This window comes from Garra rufa, chromosome 17 (genome assembly GCF_049309525.1).
Source record: "Garra rufa chromosome 17, GarRuf1.0, whole genome shotgun sequence".
Classification (NCBI taxonomy): Eukaryota; Metazoa; Chordata; class Actinopteri; order Cypriniformes; family Cyprinidae; genus Garra; species Garra rufa.
The window spans coordinates 23858563-23885239 of NC_133377.1; the positions used below are offsets into that span (position 1 = coordinate 23858563).

At 36.2% G+C, this 26677-nt stretch overlaps 1 protein-coding gene across 1 annotated transcript; it reads left to right on the forward strand.

Moving 5' to 3' along the window:
* Window positions 1-1815: 1815 nt before the first annotated feature.
* casd1 (CAS1 domain containing 1) lies at window positions 1816-26666 on the forward strand. Its single transcript, XM_073822430.1, has 19 exons — window positions 1816-2309; window positions 8572-8668; window positions 8761-8881; window positions 10067-10105; window positions 10231-10293; window positions 13363-13407; window positions 13490-13613; window positions 13691-13893; window positions 13974-14384; window positions 14472-14561; window positions 14660-14779; window positions 16278-16434; window positions 16537-16616; window positions 16702-16803; window positions 16904-17044; window positions 17122-17199; window positions 17480-17572; window positions 19784-21543; window positions 23677-26666. Exons 1-18 carry the CDS (start codon window positions 2003-2005, stop codon window positions 20033-20035), a joined length of 2523 nt encoding a protein of 840 aa, XP_073678531.1. The 5' UTR covers window positions 1816-2002; the 3' UTR covers window positions 20036-21543; window positions 23677-26666.
* The last annotated feature ends 11 nt before the right edge of the window (window positions 26667-26677 follow it).

Consider the following 26677-nt stretch of genomic DNA (forward strand, 5'->3'; position numbering starts at 1 on the left):
GCTTTTTCTGAGTTCTCAATGTCTCGTTTTAAATGTCAGGGCCCTAGGAAGTCTACCGATGAAGTGCGGAGCTACTTTGTGCCTCGTAAATGGCGTAAAACAGTGATTTATTTACATGGCTCCTTCGATGCCCGATTGACTTTCATTGACAAGCTGTTGTGAGCATCGGCTAACTGACCCCAGATTTCGGACAGCTGGACACAAACCGAGATGAAATATGCAAGGTACGTTCACACTCGGTATCATGATTCAATACACTTTAGGTCAATATCACACCGGAGTTCTCCTTTAAAAGTTCAGTTTTGTGGACATTCACACATACAACTTCAGATTTGACATTCTCAAAATTTGTCATCTGAACCTCTTTTACCTAACATATTTACTTTAAATGAGGTGGTCAATCAGCAATTCTGTAAAAGACAATATCTCCCTTTGCATTGAACTTTGTATATAAATAAATATTTTAATTATAGCATTTGCATGATCATGGTTCTCTGACATTGGTTAAAGGTCATATGGCATGCAGGTAAACATAAAATATTTTTTTAGCAAGTGAATTATGTTATTTTAAAATGATTTATTTTAATTTGACATTTTTATGATTTCATTGTTAGTGTTTCATTAAACTCACAAACCCCCTGTAGTTCCTACGAACCCCAGTTTTAGAAACCTTTTTTGAAAATAATGTTTAATGCACTTGCACTTGTTAATTACAATGAAAGGAATATATTTTCTCACTCTTTGTATTTTACATAATGTTACAAGATTATCCTGTTTTAATCAATGTGATAAACAAGTTAGGTCAAAGTAATCAAAAAGTAATCTAATTATGTTACCTAAAATGTATAACATAATGGATTACGTTGCTGACTACTATTTTTGTCATGTAATTTGGAATCAGTAACAGATTACAATTTGTAAGTAATCTACCCAGCTCTGGTAACTTCATAGGGCTAAATGTTTCCACAAAATGACTATTAAAATTGTAATTTAAATACTTTATATTACATGTTCATATTAACTGGCTTTCTATTAATGCAGTATAGATAATGACAACCATCTGTGGTATTCCAGTTATTACATAAGGAACATGGTTGCATAGGATTACAGTGGTAAAAGGAGCAAAGCACTGCCTTTCAAGGTGAAATCCTTAGACGGGACTTGATGACGTGGCAGCTGAGATATATAGCCCAACTAGGGTGCAACCTTCTAGTTGAGATGCACCCTAATGTAGGCAATAGTTAAGGAGGGTACAGGGAGCTTTTTCCAGATACAGCTCAGACCTTAGGATATGGGTGGGACTAGGGGTGATGCTACAGGAGCATTGAAATCAGCTACAACCTGATTAACTTCTTCAATGCCTCTGAGTCTGTATGCATTTATTGGTGCCTATAGGGGCCACACAACTTAATTCTCAATTCTTGAACAACTATGGTTCTTCGAACACTTCTTGACTGTTCAGTATGAATGGTAATAAATAGCAACAGGAATCATATGATTAGAAAGTTATTAAACTATATACCATCTGGTTAGTATCAAGAATGTCATTTAGGTTGGTGTTTAACCCCGTTTGTTTGAATAGTAAAGAACTATCCTCCCAGTAATTTTTTATTTGACAAGTAATTTTCCACACCCTCAGAAACTATGTTTAGCATTGTGTTCACTTTACACAACACAATGTTTAGTCTCAACCAGCACAACCTGATGTGCAAGATACCAAGTAAACTCCAGGCAACCTGTTCATTAATGAGGAAGGGCATGTCTAATTCAGCAAGGCAGTTAAAAGGCTGTGTGTCTTGATCAAACAGTGTAACGTTTTATTGGATAGGGCAGTTCAGGAAATAAGTTCGAAGTTTAACTAAGTTTGCTTTCCTCCAGTGGGCAGGACACGGGAAAAGAAAGAACGAAACTAAAGAAGTAGCTTGGCAAAGTCGGTGATAAAAATTTTTAACAGTTAGAAAGCGAAAAAAGCAACCAGGGGAAAGTAAAACCTGATGTAGATATGATAGTTGAGGCAAACGAAGCACAAGGAGCCCAATCGGACTCCGACCAAACTCCTCTGCACGCTTCAACAGAAGCTGAGGCACACGCGGGAAGCGGGCACGCGCCGCTCGGCTCTGACTTCGTCAGCGTCGCCGCAGCTCGTCTGTCTGCCTGTTGTCATGGAGGAGCCAAGATGGCGGTCCTGGCCTATAGCCTAGGCAAACGGGAAATAAATCAATATTTCAGCATCAAAAATGCAAAATTGCTATCTGTCGCCGCCGTCATCTTTCTCACTTTGTTTCACACGGCTTCTCGATATTATGGAGGTGAGTGTTTCTGCAGCGGTGTGCGAGAAAGAGCTGCGTGTTTGTGTTAGCGCCGATGCTAATGCTGTCACTCAATGTTTTCAGTGAGCGTGTGCGCGTGTCTGTCACTGCCAGATAACAGCTGCAGCTTTGCTTGTAAAAACACAAGTAAGCTGTCACCGCTTTATTAAAACGCACGTCTGTTTGATGTAATTTAATTTCTAAGCACGGCATTTTACCTGTCAAAGATTTTAGCTAATCAATAACAGATCAAAGCTGAAACGGGTGTTTTCGCCTAGCTGGTCTTTCATCAGGGTTGCATTTCCAGTTAGACTTCATTCTTTGACGCATAGCGCCCAGTAGGCCCTATCTTAAACACAGGTGCCTGGGTAGTATTTTAGGCATTATATGCGCGTCTGATCAAAAGTAGTTCACTAGATTTTGAAATCTAGCCAAACGTGTGTGGTGTAGCCTATATAAAAGCTATATTCCAGGTAGCATAACTTCATTAAAACCTATAGGTGGAGATACAGTCGCCCCTGGATGATCATTCATCTAATCTTGCTTGTTTAGCATTACATTTAGGCATAATATTGTTATTGGTCAATTATGGTTAATGTTTAGGCATGTTCAGTTGATAATATTGTCATTAATGCTATCAGGATTGTGTAGTGCATATATCATCTCTCATAATCAGTGATCAGCTTATCTAAAAATGAAAATGTTTATTGTTTACATCATACTTACTATATTTAAAATGATTTGAAATACAACTATTCTGTGTGGGGTTTAGTTTAAATATGTGATATGAACAAATATCTTGCCCTTCTTACCATGCTGGCATAGAATGAGAGGCAAAATGAGGAACTAAATATTATAAATAAAATGAACTGAAGTATACGCTATTTTTAAATGTTGGTTTATGTTTGCACTCATCAGATGGACATATTCAGCTGTTGTGCATTGTGATTTTGTGTTTTCACAAACATTTTAAAGCTGATTTGGTGCTCATTTTTATCAATAATGAAAGCAGTTGTGCTGTTTAATGTTTTTTTGGGATACTGCATTTTTTCAAGATTTTTGTATTAGTAAAACGTTTGTAGGAATGACATTTATTTGAAATAGAAATTTCGGTAACACTTTACAATAAGGTGTCATTACTTAAAATTAATGTATTATCTAACATGAATGAAAAATGTATTATACTTTGTTAATGTTAGCAAAGTCCCTTTAAGGCAAGTCATGTCACTCGGCGGCCATCTTTGAAACGCCTCTTGGGCATTCAAGTGCAGCTCCTATGTTTGAATGGGGAAACATCAAATTCTCCAAAACTGTTCACCAAGCTTATGATTAAATTTCATATTTTAAATCTCCAACGAAATCCAACAAGAACTGCCTCATAAATATGGTTCCTTGAGCTCCAATAGCGTTAAAAATTTTAAAAGCTTATTTTTCCTGCTAAATGAGCCAGCTCATACCGAAATGTAATATATGTGCTTATATGAAATACCCATACATTAAATACATGTCTTATATATGCAATATCCATATATGATTCCTATTAGAAAATGGAACAATTTAATATATTGACATATAAGTTTACCCCATACAAAAATATGTTTATGTATGTATAATACATGTATTGCCATATATGGAATGTATATAATTATTAATATATGTGAGATATATGCATTCTCTTATTACGTTATATACAAATTAGACATATGCATGAAATATATGGTTTCATATATTTAATATTTTAATATGTTATCTTTGATCTTTAAATACAGGTTGTAGACACATGTGAGACACTACACTCTACAAAGTTGCAGTACATTGCACATTTCTTAAGCCTTAAATGTTAAATGGTACACAAAGAAACATCTTTATTTAAACAGAATTTATTTAAATAGGAAAAAAAATGTTACTGACCTGCACAATCAAACAGAAAAAAGAAACAATTACATATATAACTGATCAAAACACTGAACAGGCATAAGAAACAGAACATCAATTGTAGTGGTTCAGCTAAAGGTCTACAGGTTTGTATTCCCACAGCTTGGTTAGTTTTTGGTTTATTGCCATCCCCAGAAGGCCCCAGGTGAAGAAATTTCTGGATTCCAGCATCTGTATAAAAAAAAGATAAAAGTTAGATTTTGATAAAATAATTACAATAAATTTTCTGAACCATATACTTAAGACTTGCAATCCAACATTGTACCAAAGTGATAAACTACTATAAGATGACAAATATACTGAATATTAAACAGTTGGTAAAGTTAAAGATTCTTTAAAAACCGCAGAATACTAATTATGTATATATGTTTGTAAGTTGTAGTTGTAAAATATTCCCAGATACCACAAGGACATGGCAGGACAACAGAGCACAGCCTGCATGCCCATTCAAATAATATGTCTCTATACATGAAGAACTAAAATATAGTAGCCCAAATGCTCAATGACAGAGTTCACAGCTAAGGTTACAATTTAATTTGCTATTTAGCATCAATTAAATAAAGTGTTGACATTCATAATACCTAATATGTGCATCGTTTTGGCCTGGAGAAAAGAGGGGTGGAACTATTACATGGGTTTTTGAATGACAATTTTGATTAAATCCACTAAAATAAGGTCCGCCGTTCACACAAACTCATAAACCTTTCACATTTTATTCTATGACATAAAACACACCAGTTAAACCCCACTTTTGATTCTTATGTTTCTTAAAAAAGATGGTTGCTAACATGCTGCTAAATGGGACTACAGGCCCTATCGGAGGCATTAAACGTCATCACGCCGAACAGTTTATCAATTTACAGTGTTTTCCAATTGTAGTATAATTTATAGTACAATTAATTGTAGAATAATCAATTAATAGTTTCCCGCACCACATTTACTGCCTTTGTCACAGTGAAAGTGAAACTTTAATAATCTATAGTGCTTAAAGCCACGTTTAAGATAAATGTTTACGGCCACATGAAGCTGTTAGAAAGCAGATAGATTCAGGATTTTCTAGAAGCAAGGATAAAATAATATTTTGTGTACCCACCCTAACAACATGATAGCTGAAAAGTGGTACTTCATTCAATAAAATAAGTTTAATCCTACCATATCCAAAAACTCTACTGTTATTTAAGAGATTAAATGCACTAGAATTTTATTAAATAGTTCAGATTTTGTTGATTTGATATTTAACCTGTTCTGTGTAGACGCTCCATCATTCACATCACTGCCATCCACATCTGCAGGTTCAGCCTCCATTTAATGTTTTCTGAGAATTTCGGGACTCATTACCTATTCATGGGACACAAACGAAATTATCAGCAAAGATATGAACAAAATTTACTACAATAGATTAACCATATTTTTAAAACCCCATAATCACATCCTTTAGTGTACTGTACCTTTATGCAATATGCACATGCATGTTCTTATGCACCCACTCTAGGCATGTCACTGACATGTCAATGCACTTGGTGCAATTTAACCAAGTACTGTAATTAACTATATGAATTCAAGGTGCTTGTATTTAAATAATTCCATTTCTTGCAGTTTTATAGTTCTAGTCTAGACTACATCTCAGAGATAAACATTATAATTTTCATCCGTTAACTTATTTTTGTCAGACAGCTTTAAATAATTTCCAAATGTGGCATTGCTTATCCAGTGAAAACAATGAGCTCACAGTATCTCCATACAGATTGTTCATTAACCTACCCAGTAGCTAAAATTAACTTTAATGCAAGCAAATTGCAAAACACATCAATGCAGCTGTAATCATAACATCATATATAAAACAATTACAGGGAATATTTAAAACATTAGTTGATCTTTATAGAGACAGAGGCTCTTGCAGACCAAAACAATCATATAACACTTAGTTTCTGTGTAATATTAGCGTAGGAATAAAGTGTTGAGTAAATTAGCATAAATTACCTGCACCGCTGCCACATTCAAAGGCGTTTCATCCTTTCCACTCAGTTGATGTCGGTCTGTCTTCGTGCCCGTCTATAAAATCATTGTCGTTTATTATGTGAAGGTATTGGCACATTTGTTATCCTTCCACTTGCTAAGAAAAACATCTTACCGCAGATGACTTGTTTAGCCCCAGCCATTGCTCAGACTCTGCCGTTGGCGCGGGTGAGTTTGAATTTTGGCGCATGCGCAGAAGCGGTATTGTGACATTCGCACTCAATCGCTCATGTATTTCAATGAAATGCGTTTTAGTTCATTGATGATGAGAGCACACATGGACAAACAGTTACATGAAGTGTTTTTCCCCCTCAATAACTCTATAATACATTCATTTTACTACAAGTAACTACAATAGTAACAGGTTATATATTCATCTCAATTTTTTTCCCCAGAAAACTGAATTGAAACAATTAATAAAGTTAAGCAAAAAAATATTTTGATATGTGATTTACAATAAGCAGTATATTTTAGGCATAAATGGTTAATAAACTTGCATAAATTCAATATATAAATTGGTAACAAACGGTGTAAACATAGAGCACCATATATAATTTTGATATATATTGTTAACATATATGGTCTTATCATATAATACAATATATAATTGTATTATATATTGTAAACATATATGGTCATAACATGCAATACCATATAAAAGTTGACCATATATATACTTTCAATATATGTTTATATACAAATTGTACTATGGGAAATTCATATATGTGACCCTGGACCACAAAACCAGTCTTAAGTCGCTGGGGTATATTTGTAGCAATAGCCAAAAATACATTGCATGGGTCAAAATTTTTGATTTTTCTTTTATGCCAAAAATCATTAAGAAATTAAGTAAAGTTCATGTTCCATGAAGATTTTTTGTAAAATTCCAACTGTAAACATATCAAAATGTAATTTTTGATTTGTAATATGCATTGTTAAGGACCTATTTTGGACAACTTTAAAGGTGATTTTCTCAGTCTTTTTGATTTTTTTGCATCCTCAGATTCCAGATTTTCAAATAGATGTATCTCAGCCAAATATTATCCTATCCTAGCAAACCATACATCAATAGAAAGCTTATTTATTGAGCTTTCATATGATGTATACATCTCAGTTTTGTCAAATTTAACCTTATGACTGGTTTTGTGGTCCAGGGTCACATATGTTATAAACATATATCTACATATATTCAAGAGATGTATATATGTGATAATAATATATTGCCCTATATTTAACATATATGAGAGTAGCACTTCTGATATAGGGACATATATGTCATATATTACATTTCGGTATGGGAGTGCGCATGCGCAGTATAGCAACCGGGACTTCTAACTGCAAGCTGCAGTGACGCGCTGACTTTACTAATCAACGATTGGCTCTTTCATTAAGAAGGCGGGGCTTCGCGGCCATAATGAGCGTTGCATTTTTCCCCATTCAAAACTATACGAGTGACATGTCTTGGGTATTCTATAGTCTTTGATGTTAGTTAATAAAAATACAGTCCTTTATTGTTTGTTCATGTTAGTTCACAGTGCTTTAACTAATGTTAACAACTTGTGATTTTATTAATGCATTAGTAAATGCTTAAGTTAACATTAACTAAGATTAATGAATGCTGTAGAAGTATTGTTAATTCTTAATTAATGTAGTTAATTCTTAACTAATGTAGTTAACTAATGAATTTTTTTGTAAGATGTTACTGCGCCTACTGCATCCATATTACAGCAGCAAACTTCCTTGACTATTATACCGGAATAGGAGTGTAGTTCCTAATCTTATCGGCCTAGAAAATCACATCTTTACATTTTCTGCCGGTCTTAGACGATATAACTGCAGAAGGGTCAAGTTTTAAATAGAACGAATACCGAAACTCATTGGTTATTTTTGAACGCGATGCTATTGGTCTAATAGGATTCAATGATCTATGCTAAGCTATGCTAAAAGTGATATCAAAACGGTAAAACTCAACTTATTAACTCGGGGGGAGTTGGAGAATGAGCCTATTTCCAAAAAAAATTGGAGTGTTCCTTTAAAGTTGTCCAAATGAAGTTCTTAGCAATGCATATTACTAATCCAAAATTAAGTTTTGATAGGAATTTTACAAAATATCTTCATGGAACATGATCTTTACTTAATAACCTAATGATTTTTGGCATAAAAGAAAAATTGATCATTTTGACCCATACAATGTGTTGTTGGCTATTGCTACAAATATACCCGTTCTGCTTACGACTAGTTTTGTGGTCCAGGGTCACATGTTATTCTTAAATGTGGTTTATTCACTATAATTCTGCATTGTTTCTTTCAGGTGGTGACACGTGTGACTGGCTTTTATCCAGTGGACGTTTTTTAGGGGACAATGTATGGCAGCCCTACGGCTGCATGCTTCACAAGTACAAAAGCAGGTAAGTCATGTTGTGATTGTCAGCGTACCTCAGTGACGCATGTGGGAGGGAAATGTGGGCTGGAATTTACAGTCCTTTTTATTGTCTTTCAGTGAAGCAAAGTTTTGCCTCAGAGAGAAGAGAATAGCATTTGTAGGAGACTCTAGAATACGCCAACTCTTCTATTCGTTCATCAAAATGATGAACCCTGAGGTGAAAGAAGTTGGGAACAAGGTTTGTTGTTGCTCTTCATTTCAATAAGCCTCCTGTTGTATAACTGATATATTTCAGACCAAAGTGAGCATTTACTTCAAAGTCATACTTTGTTCAATGTAGGATGGCCCCCAAGCAACTGCAACTTTAATAAATGTGCTGCAGTTAAATTAAAAAGGAAAGGGTGTAATTGTTCCTGTTTACTAAAATACTACCGCTGGTATTTCAAAATATGCCCCCGACAAAAGCAGTCATTTATAGACACTAACCTTGTTGCAGTATTTTTTTTTTTGGTGTGGCAGACTTTTATAATATTTAATGACTTTCATAAAACACCATTAATTTATTATGTGGATGAAAGTGTAAATGTAAATGAGTTAAGGTCACTACAATCCGATAAATGTCAGATGAATAAAGTGAAGTCCCACAATGTAATTTTCCTTCTTTCGATAGCTGCTTCATTTGTATGTACAATACAATTCACAGTAGTGAAGAAAAAGGTCATTGTTTCCATTGTTTTCCTTTAACATGCTCAAATGGGTCCACACTGATTTTCTGCAACTTAAAGTCAACTTCATAGACTGAAATTTCATGTCACCCTCCACAGATATGATATCAACATGGCAATTTAAAATGCTTTTACTGTCACCATGTCTCTCAAAAACACACACACAGTCACAAACATAAAATTGTACCTCTTAAGCTGTAATTTCTCTACACTGTGGTGCTGAACGTTATCTTAGAAAAATACTATTAACTTTCTTTGTAAAATATGACATGAAACAAAAGTTGCAGTTGTCTTCCCTATTGTGACATATCCAGGTGAAATGTCTTCTCAAGTTAGAAAATAATGTAGGGTGGGACTTGTTCATCTGGAATTGATTTAATTATTGTTGTTTGCTATCGCTGGAATCTCCAGTGAGTGACAGCTTCCTGGAGGGAAGAATTTATTGTCCCGCCCTCATACCAGTGAATACGTTGTCAAGAAAGAGATGAGATGTTGTTGCAAGTGGGAGGAGAAGTTATTTTGATTCTAGGTTATAAGGCACAGGAATTAAAACAAATGCACATAGATAAATAATTTATAATAAGCACTGCAATATTCCATTAAAAATGGTTTAACAGTTAATGGAATAACAGTGATTAATACATAATTTATTCTGCTTGGAGTTGATCATTTTGTTCTTGTTCTTATCAATCCACCAGCATGAAAACATCCCTTTTGTAGATGGTGGTTCCACTGTTGTAAGTATTTTTAATTAGTTGTGTCCTGTACATCAGAGAGTTTCCTTTTATTTAAGCTGTCATCCTTCACAGTTATTAATTGTTATATAACAACTCCAAATATGTTGCCTATGTTTACCTTTTAGGACTTTCTGTGGTATGCTGAAGTGAACAATTCCTTAAAGGAGCAGTTGATGTCATGGACGGTGGTAAAGACAATTAAATTGTACTGTATAGAAAGTAGGCATGTTATTAAAGGATTAGTTCACTTCCTGACTAACAATTTCCTGATAATTTACTCACCCTTATGTCATCCAAGATGTTCATGTCTTTCTTTTTTCAGTCGAAAAGAAATTAAGGTTTTTGAGGAAAACATTCCAGGATTTTTCTCCATATGGAGGACTTTAATAGTGATCAGTGGTTGAAGGTCCAAATTGCCGTTTCAGTGCAGCTTCAAAGGGCACTACATGATCCCAGCTGAGGAATAAGGGTCTTATCTAAGGTCACTCGTGACGTAGATGAAAGTACCGACCCAGTGTTTACAAAGCAAATGTGCAAAATAAGGTAAAACAACGTCTAAACAATTTTGACGTTGGAGGAGGAAATGAGATGGAGCATGACTTTTCCAATGTGATTATGCGTGAATAAGCACACATGCATCGCAGAGCTAGTGCAAGACTAGGGCTGCCCTCGACTAAAGACTTTTCTGGTCGACTAGTAGTTTTTGATTTTAAGCATTAGTATAATGACTATTAGTCGCATGTTTATTAATAAACCAATAATGAGCCTTTTTTGCCTACATAGCCTAATAAGCACTCAAGTGCATGCAAAAAAAGCTTGTCACAGTGCAGCGGCAGATATAATAATTATGAATGTGTCAGGAAAGACAGCAAGGAGACTACAGTGATGTTTTAATAATTTATTGATAAACTAGTGCTTTCTTTGTTTTTGGTTTAATAGATGAAAACAGCGATCTACACAGTAGTGGATGCGCCTGTATTCATGTTTCATGAGAATATTAGTTTTCCATTTAACAAACTGGTTTGTTTGAAAGTAGATATTTCACTCTCTATAGATTAGGGGTTGAACGACTTCAGATTTTTTAAAGTCGACATTTACGTGATTCGAGTCGATGTCGACTAGTCGCTTATGACGTCATTATTGAACAAAAACACTTAAACCTTGAGCTGAGACTCAAACACCTTGTGTACAGCTGTGACACAGCGCTGCCTACATGGCTATTGTTCCTATAATACTTTGCTAATCAGTAGCTAATCAGTTATTTTGTCTTTGGGTCGTTATATTTCTCACAGATTTCTGCTCGTTCTAAATCAGCAGATAAAGTAGCACTGTAAAGATTACGTTTATATAAAGTCATTAGTGAGAGAGCGATTGCGTGTGTGAATTAATTCTACCTGGCAGCGTCTCTACTAGCCTAATAATAAAGCTGTGGGTTTTATTTACTAAGAAATATATGCTAGAACTTTTCAGTTTCTAAGCTATATTAGCCAGAAATCATGGAACAGTGTTGACAATTCATTTCCCCACCGCGCTTTTGAATGATTGTGTGCACACGATCTGCACGTGATGTACGAGCGAGCTACTGTATGTAGCCTATGTGTGTGTGCGTTACAACGCGGCAGTGCATGAGATTAGAACAATTACAACAAGCTGTTTAAAACGTGCATTCTCCTGTTCAGCTTTAAACATCAAGATGGTATACTCACACGTGTTGTGGAGCGCTTTCGGAGTATGCATTTATCTATTATTTTAGCTGTTTTCACAAAGCGTAAATGTCGACTTCAAGCTTAAAGCGTCATGGCAGAGCATTAAAGTCGACTAGACGATTAATTGGTGCAACCCCTACTATAGATATACTTTTCATGTCTGTAATGCAAGTATAAACAAAGTTTCGCGCTCAAGTTCACAGAGACGACAGAAAGTGCATTCTGTTTGGTTTCATTATTTTACAAAAGCGCAACCTTTTGTTGTTTTTGTGAGTGCACACAAATAAACGTAGAGTCTTTATGGATTTTAAAGATGTATTACGCTTGACCAAAAATGATGTATTGAAGTATTAAAATATAGAAATGGAGTGTTTTAAGAGCAAATGAGCTCATGCATTGAGCGTGCTACTCTCGCACAGACACTCGAATAGCACACATTTTTCTAGGTTAACATTAGATTGAGCAGCCAAGTAAGGTTGCTAATACATTCATCTTTCAGATGAAAAGCTAAATTTGAGATTATTGAATGATAGGTGAGTGTTTTGCTGTCTTGCCTGATGTAGTTTTACCACAAAGACCAGCCATTAACGATCTGTCTGTCACTGACTGCATAGTCTCAGCCTCAGATGTCACGCCCACGGAACGTTGGCTAAACGTCTGATGCATATGGTACACTTAACTGGAAACACTTCAGGAATGTCGAAGTAGTGATCTGATTAGTTGAATTTGATCGGATTTCCGGAACACGCGAGTGTCGCGTTTATTTTCGGTCCGCCGGGAAACAAAGCGCAGACTGGTTTACTCGCGTTTTGCTAAAAGGTGCTTAAGCAGACGCCGTTGTTGTTATACACATTTGCGACGTTCGCGAACAAATTACTGACTTACTGCTTGTTCTCCCTCTTCTTCGTTAACTTTTCAATGCTGGTTATTTCAATGACTGACTTGTTGCATGCCAGTCTGTTGTTGTGGGGGCATTTCTACGCCCCGAAATGTGCCGCTGAACAAAACAAACTGTGATTGGTTGTTTGACATGTCGGTCAAACGGTCTTATGGGCAGGCCTTGGCCAATTAAAGCTGCCATGAATTCCAGACCTTCAGCCGTCAGTCTGAAGGTCTGGCTACGCGAGACTACTGACTGCATGACTTTGGCACTTCCTGTGGAAATTCTTTTTCTTGCGACTAATAAAATTTTGGTCGACCAAGCCTCTTCTAGTCGACTATTAGGGGGCATCCCTATGCAAGACAAGCATTTGTGGTTAAAAAGTATATAAATTGTAATATTAAAAAAGATAAGACCCTTATTCCTCAGTTGGGATTGTGTAGAGCCCTTTGAATCTGCTTTAAAACTGCAATTTAGACCTTCAACCTGCTGATCCCCACTGAAGTCCACTATATGGAGAATTTCTCTGAAGAAAAGACTGAAGATAGAAAGAGGTGAATACCTTGGATGACATAGGGCTGAGTAAATTATCAGGAAATTTGTTTCTGGAAGTGACCTAATCCTTTTTAATCACACCCTTAAGAATCTTTCTCATCTCTTAATAATTTTAGGGATCTGCTTCCAAACCAGATGTCATCATCATTGGTGCTGCTACGGTGAGTTCCTGTTTAGTCATAATGCATTCAGGTGCTGTTGTTGAAAATCCTTCTAATGACTTATGTTTGTTTTTTCCAACAGTGGTCCATTAAGTTGCACAATGGCAAGAGTGAGGCGCTTTTTCAGTACAAAGCGAACCTCACGGCTATATCCGACACACTGGAAAAACTAGCTGAGCACAGTGAAGTCTATTGGGTTCTGCAAGGTGAGTTTTGAAATTCAGATCCTCTAATGGTGGCTTTACATTCCTGTCTCATGTTGTTGCCTTTCCTGTTTGTATAGATCCTGTTTTTGAGGACGTGCTAAGCGACAGTCGAAAGATGATCACAAACGAGCAGATAAATCTGTACAACGAGGCAGCCCTTAGTACTCTGAATACCAGCAAAAAGAAGGTCAAGTTCTTGGAGGCCTCTCGTCAAGCTGCTATGGAGACCATTTCCCAGTCTGTGGATGGCTTGCACCTTCCTGAGAGCACAAGAGATGTTGTAAGCATCTGGTTGAGACTGGTTTTACAATGAATAGCTCTATTTTATTCTAATGTGACTAATATTTACTCACTTCTCAGGGCGCCATGGTTCTGATGAACTCCATGTGCAACAAGATCCTAAAGCCCATTGACGGCTCTTGCTGTCAGAGCGCTCCTCCCCTAAGCATCCTCCAGATGTTGGCTGCTATTGTGCTCGTGATGTCCATCTGTGGCTTCCTTGTCTTGGGCTACAATAGACAGCGTAAGAGCAGACACGTTCCTGATGTGGAAAGCGGGGAGGAGAAGAAACCCACCGTTGTGGGTCAACTCAACCCAAAGGGATCTTTACTGGCCATCTGCAAAATGAGCCTTATCATGTTGTACTTCTACCTGTGTGACAGGGCAGATATCTTTATGAAGGAACAGAAATTCTATACACATTCTACCTTTTTCATCCCTCTCATCTACATCTTCGTTCTGGGCATCTTCTACAGTGAGAATAGCAGAGAGGTAGTGCAGACTTTTAGGAAATTGTTCTAGTCTGAAAGACAACTCTGATGCTGTTTATTGATATTCTTGTACAATTTCTTTTTCCAGGCGAAGCTTCTAAACAGAGAGCAAACGGATGAGTGGAAGGGCTGGATGCAGCTGGTTATCCTTATTTATCACTTTTCTGGAGCTAGCGCTGTACGGTTTTTAATAGTTTGGATATATTAGCATTGGATTACTTTGCTTTACTCTGGTATTACTAGTGACTTTACTCTTTATCTCCTTTGTTTTCCCAGTTTGTACCTGTGTACATGCATGTCCGTGTCCTGGTAGCTGCGTATCTCTTCCAAACAGGATATGGACATTTCTCATTCTTCTGGCTAAAGGGAGACTTTGGACTTTACAGAGTGTGTCAGGTACTTGTTGCCAAATTTTGCTTATCTTGTGTTCCTGTATGCATGTGGCAATGTTGTATGGTCTTTTTCTAAAATAACGAGGCAAAGTCCTCTGTCAGTTTGGTTTTTTTGACCAATGGTAAATTTGGTAAATTTTTCAAATAAAATTACTATTATAAAAGAAATGAATAATAACTTATTATATGCATAAATAAATTAAATAAATGTTCGTAAAAAAAATACCAAAAATAAATGCAGTTTTTTAAAAATTTACTTTAGATTAATCAAAGAACCCTGAAAAAATGTATCATTGATTCCACAAAAATATTAGGCAATGCAACTGTTTTCAACTTTAATAATAATAAGAAATGTGTAGAAAATTAGAAAAAAGCAGAACACTACAATGATTTCTGAAAGTTATGTGATGCTGAAGACTGGAATAATGGCTGCTGAAAATTCAGCTTTGCCATCGCAGGAATAAATTACATTTTAAAATACTTTGATATAGTAAACAGTTGTTTTGAATGGTAATAATATTTGACAATATTAATGTTTATTTACTGTATTTTTAATAAATAATGCAGCCTTGCTGAGCATAAGAGACTTCTTACATTTTGTTTTGTTTTGTTTTTTAAATCCTGTTGGCTCCAAACTATTGAAGAGTAGAGTATATTAACATCATATTTATTAAAGCCAAAATCACAAATTGGTGTGATTTATAATTGACATTATATAGTATTACACAGTATTATAAACAATATTATTTGCTAAAATATAGATATAAAAAGCCTGTTTTTTTTTTGTTTTTTTACATTTTACATTTATATAATATTAACTATAATAATACAATAACAAGACTTTTAATAAATGTAAACTGTCATGTATTGTTTTCTCATTACATTGTTGTCACTTTACATATGGATTATTGCTAGTTCATAGTTCAACATTAGATAATAGCTTTGTTGACTCTCTTTTATTGTGCAATGTGGAAAATTGTTATAGGTGTGACCAAATTGCTTAGCAATGTAAATACTAATAATATTGACATTTATGCCCTGTGAGTTTTTTTTAAAAATAGTGTTTGAAATGAAAACGATCCTCATGTACACTGGCGTTTAAACTGCATTTTAAAAAGGATCTCCATCCACATTACACAAACAAAAATGCATGTCACATGACCATTCATGGAAGTTGGTTGCTATTCACTAGCAGGTATAAAAATGAGCATGAACTTATTGTTTAGACAGTCATCAGGGATACGCAAACCGAATCTGGGCTCCGTTTTGGTTTGTTTACACTAAAACTAAAATGGGGTCTGCAGTGTTCTCGAAAGTCTCTGTTTTCGAGGGTCAAAAACGTTGGAGTACTATAAACGACATGCGTAACTTTAGGAAAAGTTATGCATTTTAAAATGAAAACGCACTTGTGTAAACAGCCTTAGAGGGAAATCCTTTATAATAATGCATAACTGCATAATATGATATAAATAATGACTCCTCTCTATGTCTCCTCTCTTTAGGTTCTCTTCAGGCTTAACTTCCTTGTGGTGGTGCTGTGTCTGGTTATGGACAGGCCTTATCAGTTTTATTACTTCGTGCCTCTTGTCACCTTTTGGTTTGCAGTAATTTATGCTACAATGGCATTGTGGCCACAGATTCTTCTAAAGCAAGCCAATGGTAATTGACATCATAACTGTTTGATGTTTTCATGTAATAGACCCCAAACAATCCTAAATACTACTCTTCCTCTTTTTTTTTTTATCCCTTAATTATGTACAGGTAGTGCATTCTGGAATCTGGCGATATTGTTAAAACTTTTAGGTTTGCTAGTTTTCATCTGCTTCTTTGCATACTCACAGGTGAGTTTCTTTCTTACGCTGGGACTGTTAAGACTATTAAGATTTTAATGTAAATGCACATTTTAATGTTTTGTGCTTGTTGCAGGAAGTCTTTGAGGCTGTTTTCTCTCTGTGGCCAGTTTCGAAGCTCTTTGAGCTGCAAGGTAGCATCCATGAGTGGTGGTTCAGGTGGAAACTGGATCGATTTGTACGTAAAACAGTCTTTTCTTTTGAATTAAGAACTGTAAAAGATTTGTCAGTTTGACATCTTGCAGTAACAGATGTGTTTCTGCTCTTTTGGATGCTAGGCTGTGATCAATGGGATGCTCTTTGCCTTCATATACCTGCTGCTGCAGAAATGTCAGCTACTGTCTGAAGCGAAAGGAGAGCCTTTGTTCTCCAACAAGATTTCCAACTTTCTGCTCTTTGTCTCTGTGGTGTCTTTTATGGTAAGGCTTATTCTACTGTATCTCTCTCTCTGAAAATAGTAATCTGACTTCTTAACAATTATTTCTTTTGTTCGCAGACATACTCTATTTGGGCCAGTGGGTGCAAAAACAAGTCTGAGTGTAATGAGATGCATCCATACATTTCGGTTGTCCAGGCAAGTACCCATCCCACTGCTCTATATGTTCTTTAATGTTGTTCTCTCGCACACTTTGAACTATAGATGATTTAACCATAATGCTAAAAAATTCTTTTGACTCTTCATAACCACACTAACCTTTATCACAGTTGATTCAGACAGTCAGATGGCTTTTTATGGGAACAGAAAGAACATTTGTAACCTAAAATAATGGATCCCTTTCAAAGGGCTTTTTGTTTCGTTCTGTTGTGCCTGTGAGGCTGCTGACTTTATCACACTCTGCTTTTTCTACCCACAGATTCTGGCTTTCATTTTGATCCGGAATATTCCTGGTTATGCTCGCTCTTTGTACAGCTCGTTCTTTGCATGGTTTGGAAAGATCTCCCTAGAGGTGAGACAAGCTTCGCTGCAAACAAACTTTTAAAAGAATATTCTGGGTCAATTAATGAGGAACAAGTTGGAAGTGTCTGTCTTAAAGGGATAGTTCACCCAAAAATGAAAATACTCTCATTACTTACTCACCCTCATGTTGTTCCAAACCCGTAAGACCTTTGTTCATCTTCGGAACACAAATGAAGATATTTTTAATCAAATCTGAGAGTTTTCTGACTGCATAGACTGCATTTCTGTCTGGCTCGAACCCTGTTTATAGCTGTACAGGAGGCGCCATTCTGATGTAGAACTGCGCCTTGTTTACAGGCAGAAGACGCATGCTGTACATAAAACAGTCTTCGTTAGCATGTCTACGGTGTACATTTTAGGACATCTTCAGACCCCAGTCATACAATTAAAAGGCGCCATTCCTCAGACTAAAAGGCTTCAGTCACAGGAAAAATAACATCGGATGTCAGGTCTCGTACAATTAGACATTGAGCGAAAGGGACTCAGATTAAAAGGAATCAGACTAAACGGACTCAGATTAAAAGGAATCAGACTAAATGGACTCAGATTAAAAGGCATCAGGCGAAACGGACTCAGATTAAAAGGCATCAGGCGAAACGGACTCAGATTAAAAGGAATCAGACTAAACGGACTCAGATTAAAAGGCATCAGGCGAAACGGACTCAGATTAAAAGGAATCAGACTAAACGGACTCAGATTAAAAGGAATCAGACTAAACGGACTCAGATTAAAAGGCATCAGGTGAAACGGACTCAGATTAAAAGGAATCAGACTAACCAAATGTAGATTAAAAGGCATCAGGCGAAACGGACTCAGATTAAAAGGCATCAGGCGAAACGGACTCAGATTAAAAGGAATCAGACTAACCAAATGTAGATTAAAAGGCATCAAGCGAAACGGACTCAGATTAAAAGGCATCAGGCGAAACGGACTCAGATTAAAAGGAATCAGACTAAACGGACTCAGATTAAAAGGCATCAGGCGAAACGGACTCAGATTAAAAGAAATCAGACTAAACGGACTCAGATTAAAAGGAATCAGACTAAACGGACTCAGATTAAAAGGCATCAGGCGAAACGGACTCAGATTAAAAGGCATCAGGCGAAACGGACTCAGATTAAAAGGAATCAGGCGAAACGGACTCAGATTAAAAGGCATCAGGCGAAACGGACTCAGATTAAAAGGCATCAGGCGAAACGGACTCAGATTAAAAGGAATCAGACTAAACGGACTCAGATTAAAAGGCATCAGGCGAAACGGACTCAGATTAAAAGAAATCAGACTAAACGGACTCAGATTAAAAGGAATCAGACTAAACGGACTCAGATTAAAAGGCATCAGGCGAAACGGACTCAGATTAAAAGGCATCAGGCGAAACGGACTCAGATTAAAAGGAATCAGGCGAAACGGACTCAGATTAAAAGGAATCAGACTAAACGGACTCAGATTAAAAGGAATCGGACTAAACGGACTCTAAAGATTACAACAAAGAGGATGACTTGCATTTTTTGAGCCAGAATATACAGATTAACTAAAAGAGATTTACATTCTACGTTAGAACGCTGGCTCCTGCGTTGTGATACTCTTGTGAACTCATCTCGAAGACTGACACGAATGAAATTGTTAAATAAAGTTATTTTCGTTTTCTTTGCGCACAAAAAGTATTGTCATACACTTTATAATATTACGCTTGAACCACTGATCACATCGACTATTTTAACGTCTTTGCTACCTTTCTGGGCCTTGGAATGTGGTCAGGGTTGCCAGGTTTTCACAACAAAATCCATCCAACTACTACTCAAAACCAGCGTTTCAGGGACTAAAATACACGTTTCTGGTGGGGCTTTCCTGGTAAAATTCGCATTCCAGAGGCGAAATATCACATTATTGGGGTCGCTTCAACCCACGGACATAAAAAAACAACTCAGTTTTAAAGCGAAAAAACATAGACTTAGCAACATTGAACGTGTCAGTTGCGTTGTGTCTATGCAGGATCAGAAAGCTCTTGAATTTAATTGAAAATATCTTAAGTGGTGTTATGAAGATGAACGAAGGTCTTACAGGTTTGGAACGACATGAGGGTGAGTAATTAATGACAGATTTTTCTCTTTTAAGTATAAAATTGTAATTGTAAGTAAACCAATCCACCATTTTGAAAGTATTGCAAACATTCTAACATGCTTACTGTTTTCTCCACCAGCTCTTCATATGCCAGTATCATATTTGGCTAGCAGCAGACACCAAGGGCATCCTAGTCCTCATTCCTGGAAACCCCACTTTAAACATTATCGTCAGCACCTTCATCTTTGTCTGTGTAGCTCATGAGATTTCCCAGATCACCAATGACTTGGCCCAGGTGGCCATTCCTAAAGAGAGCGGGCCTCTACTGAAGAGACTTCTGGTGGCAGGAGTCTTTCTAGTGCTGGTACTTATACTGTCCCGAAACGAGTAATCCAGGGCAATCAGAGACAACAGCACACTTTGTCCAGCGAGGATCCTAATCTGTATGAAATAAAAAAACTCGACCAGCCCAGAACATTTTTTTTCCCCTAGAAACTGATCCAGGGAATTTTTACGGCATAGAACTGAAGCCAAGCACCATGGAACAGAAGTACTTCAGATGATCAAACAATGATTATTAAAGCAGGATGTTTGCGGTAGACAAATAACACGTTATTACATGTGTGCAGATAACATGTACACCTGTGCTCTGTCCTCTGTGTTTTATGGACAGTATTTAATAATTTATGTTTATATTTTATACAGGGGTATGTCTTTGTGTGTCCTCGTCTCCCAGTTCTCAGTTTTTGTACCTGACGCCCATGACTGCAAAATGTGAAGGAGTTATACATTCCTGCCTCCCACCTTGTAAACTGACATCGCCACCAAATGTTTCTTAACAAACAATTATTTACCTTCATATCACACCAGCAGCTTGTGCAAATGAAACCTTTGGATTATTGAAAGGTTCCGAGCCATTGTAAAAAAACTCAAACTCCCAACAATGGCACTGAATTTGTTCCCACTACTAATGGAGTCCTTAAGCATGCGCTGCTTCCATGCTTCCAGAAGTCGTTTGTTTGCTCAGTTAATTTTGGGTGGATGCTGGAGGAAGAGCTTTTGTTGATGTGAAAGGTAAACTTGAACTATTAAGACAAAAGAAGTCATGCACTTTGATCAGACACAATCAGAACAACACAACACCCTCTTTTGAATGCACTGAGACCGTGAGCCAGTTATCGTTCGGGTTTTCTTACTACACGAGTTTACTCAGTTCATAGGAATACTGCTTAATGTTAGAGCCAGCTTTGTCTACGATCACTGACCTCATTATTTATTGTTTAATGTATGTCTTCATATTTTTTCAAACTGCTTGAAATGCGGCAACTGAAGCCTGATGCTCATGTTCAACTGATGAATTTTCTTTTATGTTTTACATGTAAAAAAGAGAGAACTTAATTATCAGTTCACTGATAATGCTGTAAATAGATCCTTCATTATGTGCCATTAAGAGACAAATGGTACTCCGTTCTAGTTCAATATACTTGGCAGAAAATATGCATTTAATATGAAACTATCACATTTTTAAATCTACTTTTCATAGCGGTTCAATATATGTACATTTAAAAGCAACTGCAAGGTATGTTCATATTTTTTTTCAAGCAAAGCAAAATTTGTACAGTGTGCCATCAACCGGCATGTTCATGCAACTGTTTTTTTTTTTTTTTTTTTGATGAAACACCTTGTCTGTTCGTAAAACAAATTATTTGTATAGTTTGCTATAAGTTTTATTTAAAGAAACCCCAAAGGCCTCAAAGGATTTTTTTGTGTATACAGTATGTCCTAAAATGTGAAAAAATTCATTTAATTTGGAAATGCCTTTATCTTGTACAGTCAATGTTGACGATAAACCCCTTCTCAAAAACATCGTAACTTCTTTTCTTCTTCTTCATCACTTCTGTTTAACTCCCTGAGGCCGGCTGTATCGCCGGCGATACCAGCTCATTTTTTTTTAGATCAGCGCAAAAGACACTAAAAATGCTCTGTCGGTTTTAGTCATACAAATTAGAGATATACATCATTGGAAACTGTAAAGTGTGTACTTTTATTTGTGCACACTCACAAGAACAGCAGAAAGTTGTGCTGTTTTATTTAGAATAAAGAAAACAAACAGGGTGATTTCTGTTTTCTCTGTCTCTGCAAACTGCTTTTAGAAATGCGTCAATTAAATCATTCAAACTCGGTGAATACTCAGCACACAAACAGAAAAGTGGTATCTACTGAAAGCTTGAGATTTATGCTTTTAAACGAAGTAAGTTTGATCAAAAACAAATAATCTGTAATAAATTAATCTATATGAAACCAAGGAGATGTCTAGTCTATCCAGTTCCAACTAATTATCTCTAATGTGACCGCGCCCACTATCGCGAAATCTTTTGCCATGCAAATTAGCCATGTGCTACTAGCGGCAAGGACCGGAGTATCTGTACGCGAGGAAACTCCCACATCACCGAAACAAAGCAACATGACTTCAGGTTCATCTTGGTTACAGTTTGTTTCTGAATGAAGATATGCTGTGAGGAATAAGACTTATATTTACCACGATCACAAGAAGGACGCGATGCAACGCAAACCCAGCAGGAGGAGACATTTACATGAGTAAGTCTTACTTTCATTTTCCTACTAGCTTTCGCTGTTATTTACTTTGACAAAACGTGTACACATTTTACTAGTTAGACTTATTCCAAACTAAAATTCCTGACTTTATCAAATGAAACATTATGAAGTACGTTTGATTGCATTGCATCTCTCACGATGCCAGGATATTTATAATGTTCTAGAAAAACGATGTGATTATGACTGTGAGATGCATTTATGACAATATGTTTATGACTGTAGAATCATACTTATTTATTTATTTATTTTATTGTATAACAGTAGGGTGTAAAAGTAATATGTGTGCTTACACTGAATGTATGTTTACATCACGTTTATTAGTAATATAGTGCTAAACGATAATTATTAGTTTCTCAGATATTACATGTCCTTTTTTACATTAGTACAAATGCTAGAATCTATGACTATATACTATATACCAGTTATTCCCCTGTAAAGGGAAGTGTGTCCAACCTTTGCCTGGTAGTGTATGTGTGTGTATTTATTTATTATAGATGCTCCTAATATGAATAGGCTCACAGATGTTTTGCTTTTGTTGTTTTTAGTGCTCAGAAACCTGCTCAACAGATGAATCTTGCTGTCCTTTCCTTGAGTCTCTTCAAACTGTTTTCCTCTGAGAGCGCTGTACAAACTTCAGATGATACAGATAAAAGTACAGTACAAATACAGATATTTAAAGTGCACACACTTTAATATCAGGTAAGATTTACTTGTTTTATTTGTTGAACTGAATTCAGAAAAAGTTTTCAGAAATGCCACAAAGTCTGTGCACATCTGTGTGGTTAGATGAGGGAGCTCAATATTGTATCTTTGACCTTCATTATGTATGTTTTGATTATACTGTGTTGTAAATAAAATACAAATAAACTCAAAAAACGATTTTTTTGAATCTTCTCACATTGTTTCTTCTTCTGCTAGTCAAGTCAGTCATTGATGGGGCCATTAGGGAGGGCTCTTTTGTCTCTCAGGTGTGAATTGCTAAATATTCATGGGCCATTGCCACACCAATGAATAATCCCTTTCGATCACAAAACATGTTTTAGAAAATTTACATCAATATATTGTTTTTTCTGAACGAGTGAACGAGATGATTTTCACATCATTTGGTTGATAAAATTCTAGCCTACGACATCCAATTATCAAAAGTCTTGTAAAGAAATGTCCTATATGTGCTTCATGGCCTTATTTCAGTGACTTCAAAACTTTAGTTTTTCACTAACCACGCATAAACGTAGTTTTCTCAAAAACACAACCATGTACATTAATGTTGCTTACATATTATTGTAGCCCAATATGTGCTGATTACAATGTAATCAGACTTTAGCCATTAAAATGTTTTTAAGATACTGAAAAAACAACAAATGTCAGGGCATGTCAAACTTCTTCAGGGCCTCAAAACACCCTCAGGCCCCAGAGGGTTAAAGGGATAGTTCACCCAAAAATGAAAATTAGATGTTTATCTGCTTACCCCCAGGGCATCCAAGGTGTACACAAATTAAGATTTTTAACTCAAAGCGTGGCATTCTGTTAGTGGTTTAATCGCAGTGGATGGGCACCAAACCTTTGAAAGTAAAAAAAAAAAACATGCATAGACAAATCCAAATTACACGCTGCGGCTCATGACGATACATTGATGTCCTAAGACACGAAACGATCATTTTTTGTGAGAAACTAAACAGCATTTATATCCATTTTTACCTTTGATAGACAGCAATGTCCAACTCCTGTGTTACCTGTGTACGTGCTGTGGCGTAGTATACGCAAACGCCATAAGGGGAAATCGGTGAAAAGTCAACATTCCCGGATGAGTTCGCGCAAACAAACGCAATCTTTTAGCTTTAAATCGGTTTGAATAATGGGGATAAGCTTAAGTAATTATCATTTTGAATAGCCGCTATACACAATCTCTGTGCTCTATAGGGCTGGGTATTGTGACCAATTTGGCAATTCGATTCGATTCTTATTTTTATGGTTTCGATTCGATTTGATTTCGATTTGATTCGATATCGATTAGCTATCAATATTTCATTTAAAATGTTAGTTTTGCAGACATGGGATCCATATTTTGATATAAATGCTGGTAACTGGAACTCTCCTACTTAAGTTTATTACTGAAATACACATCTACATTAATAATAGGGTGCGCACAGTTGTTTATTTTAAACAACTTTTATTTTAAATGAACACTGTAACAAGAAGTCATAAATATGTGCATCCATTGTACACCATGTAAACAAACTGCAAAATGCGCATTACTGTAAAAAATAAAAAGACTGTAAATGTGCAACAGTGAAATCTATTAAGAACTTCAAACATGTTTAAGAAATAAAACATTTTTCTAAATTCAAAACGTTCAAAACAGGCCCATCATAAAGCCCTTGTCTGCGTATACAAAACATTCTAACTGTCCATAAAACTAACAGTTCTTAACTACAGCCTAATAATTTTTGATCACCAGATTTTTCTGCAAAAAAAGCAGCTGATCAACATGTTCTGATCTGATCTAAGGCAGCTCCTTTGCGCTGTGATTAGATCACCAACGGTTGACAAAACTCTCTCAGCAGGAACACTAGTGACACCTTCAGGACGAGAGGTGAATATTCATATCCTCTTACGTGAAGCACGTGCATTAAGAATCGATTCGGGGATTTCCCGAATCGATATCGTTGGGTTAAACTGAAGATCGATTAAAATCGGAGAATCTATATTTTTTACCCAGCCCTAGTGCTCTATGCAAATAATCAGGGCCGGCGCTAGCCATTTGGGTGCCCTAAGCATAAACGCAAAGTGATTATATTTTGTTTATTTTGTTATTAAGTTAATTTAGAAAAAAAAACGTTTGGAGCATTTTTTGTTTGTTAAACATCTTAGATTTAGTCTTAGTCTTAGTCTTTTGGACTAAAATGCTTATTAGTTTTTGTCAAATTTTAGTCACTTCTATATGTGATAGTTTTAGTCCAATTTTAGTCGAGGAAAAGTCAAAAAGGTTTTAGTCTAGTTTTAGTCGACGAAAAGTCAAAAAGGTTTTAGTCTAGTTTTAGTCAAAAAAGGGGAAAAAGTAGTCTTTTAACAAATTAATGTAGGTCAGTAAGTATTTTGCTGTTGGGTAGTGTCACTTGTAAGTTCTGAAAATAGCAGATCTATAGTTCAACACAATGTGAGCTTCCGGATCGACTATTTTCACCAATAATTACAGTAATGAAGGAATGTTTTAAAACATAAAAGACAAAAAAAGGATGGAATGCTAAAACGGCTTGCCATACTAGTATAGCAAAGAGTATTTTAATGCTAAAACGGCTTGCCATAGCGGCAGATACGTTTTGAGTTTTGATTGGCATGCACAATAAGCAGAAATGTCATGCATTTTAAACGTCTGACGGACCACCCACTAACATTTTCAACTATTCTCGTCTCGTCAACGAAAACTCACACACGTCTCGTCATGTTTTAGTCATCAACGAGCCATTTTTATCTCGTCATCGTCTCGTTATCGTCATGAAAAAAAGTGGCGTCAACGAAATGATTTCGTCATCGTCATCGTTGACGAAAACAACACTGCGACCAAGCGGCCAGCGGCAGAGAATGAGTTGATCATATTGTGTTTGATCAATTTTGCCTTCTCAGATTATCACGAATTGCCTAAAATAAATATAGATCTAGGCCCAAAAGAGTTAAAGTATAAAACAATGTTCATTTCAATGATCCCCTCATGTCATCTCAACAGGAGTTCTTCTCAGCAAAACTCAGCAAATACATAACTCACAGACAAGATACATGTATTTATAGAAAGCTTTAAATTATTACTTAACGAAATAGAACAAATCAAATACAAAAACTATTTCATTATGTAGTCTGTAAAGATTAATTTTTCTCTAAAGGCGTTTTAGCATTTATTTTACAATAATTACCAATAGGATAAAACACAGGCGGTGAATATAAACACTTTTATATTAGTTTAATGTTGAAATTAACATTGTTTTATACTTGAACTTGCTCCTATCAACATGCTTTAGACATATTTTATTTGTTATTTCTACTAGTAGCCTGTTGTAATGATATTTCAGGACCTAGATTTTTTGGTGCCTCCCCAGGCACTTGGTGCCCTACACGCAGTGTGCGGAGTGCTACAAACGCAACTACGCCAGAGCGCGTATATGTAACGTGCCGGATGCTGAGCACGCGCTCGGGACGGTTACTGGACATGGCTGTATATCAAAGGTAAAAAATGATATAAATACTGTTCAGTTTCTCACAAAAACCCACCGTTTTGTGTCTTAGGACATCAGTGTATAGTCACGAGTCGCAGGGTGTAATTTGGTTTTGTCTGTGCATGCTTTTTTTACTTTCAAAGGTTTGGTGCCCATCCCCTGCTATTAAACCACTAACAGACTGCAACGCTTTGCGTTAAAAATCTTCG

What these genes read in the sequence shown, in the direction of transcription:
- casd1 (XM_073822430.1), top strand. Translation starts at nt 2,003, where the DNA reads ATGATAGTTGAGGCAAACGAAGCACAAGGAGCCCAATCGGACTCCGAC. An exon ending in CTTCACAAGTACAAAAGCAG is followed by an intron (nt 8,669 to 8,760) that starts GTAAGTCATGTT and finishes ATTGTCTTTCAG; the next exon opens with TGAAGCAAAGTTTTGCCTCA. An exon ending in TCTTCTAAAGCAAGCCAATG is followed by an intron (nt 16,435 to 16,536) that starts GTAATTGACATC and finishes AATTATGTACAG; the next exon opens with GTAGTGCATTCTGGAATCTG.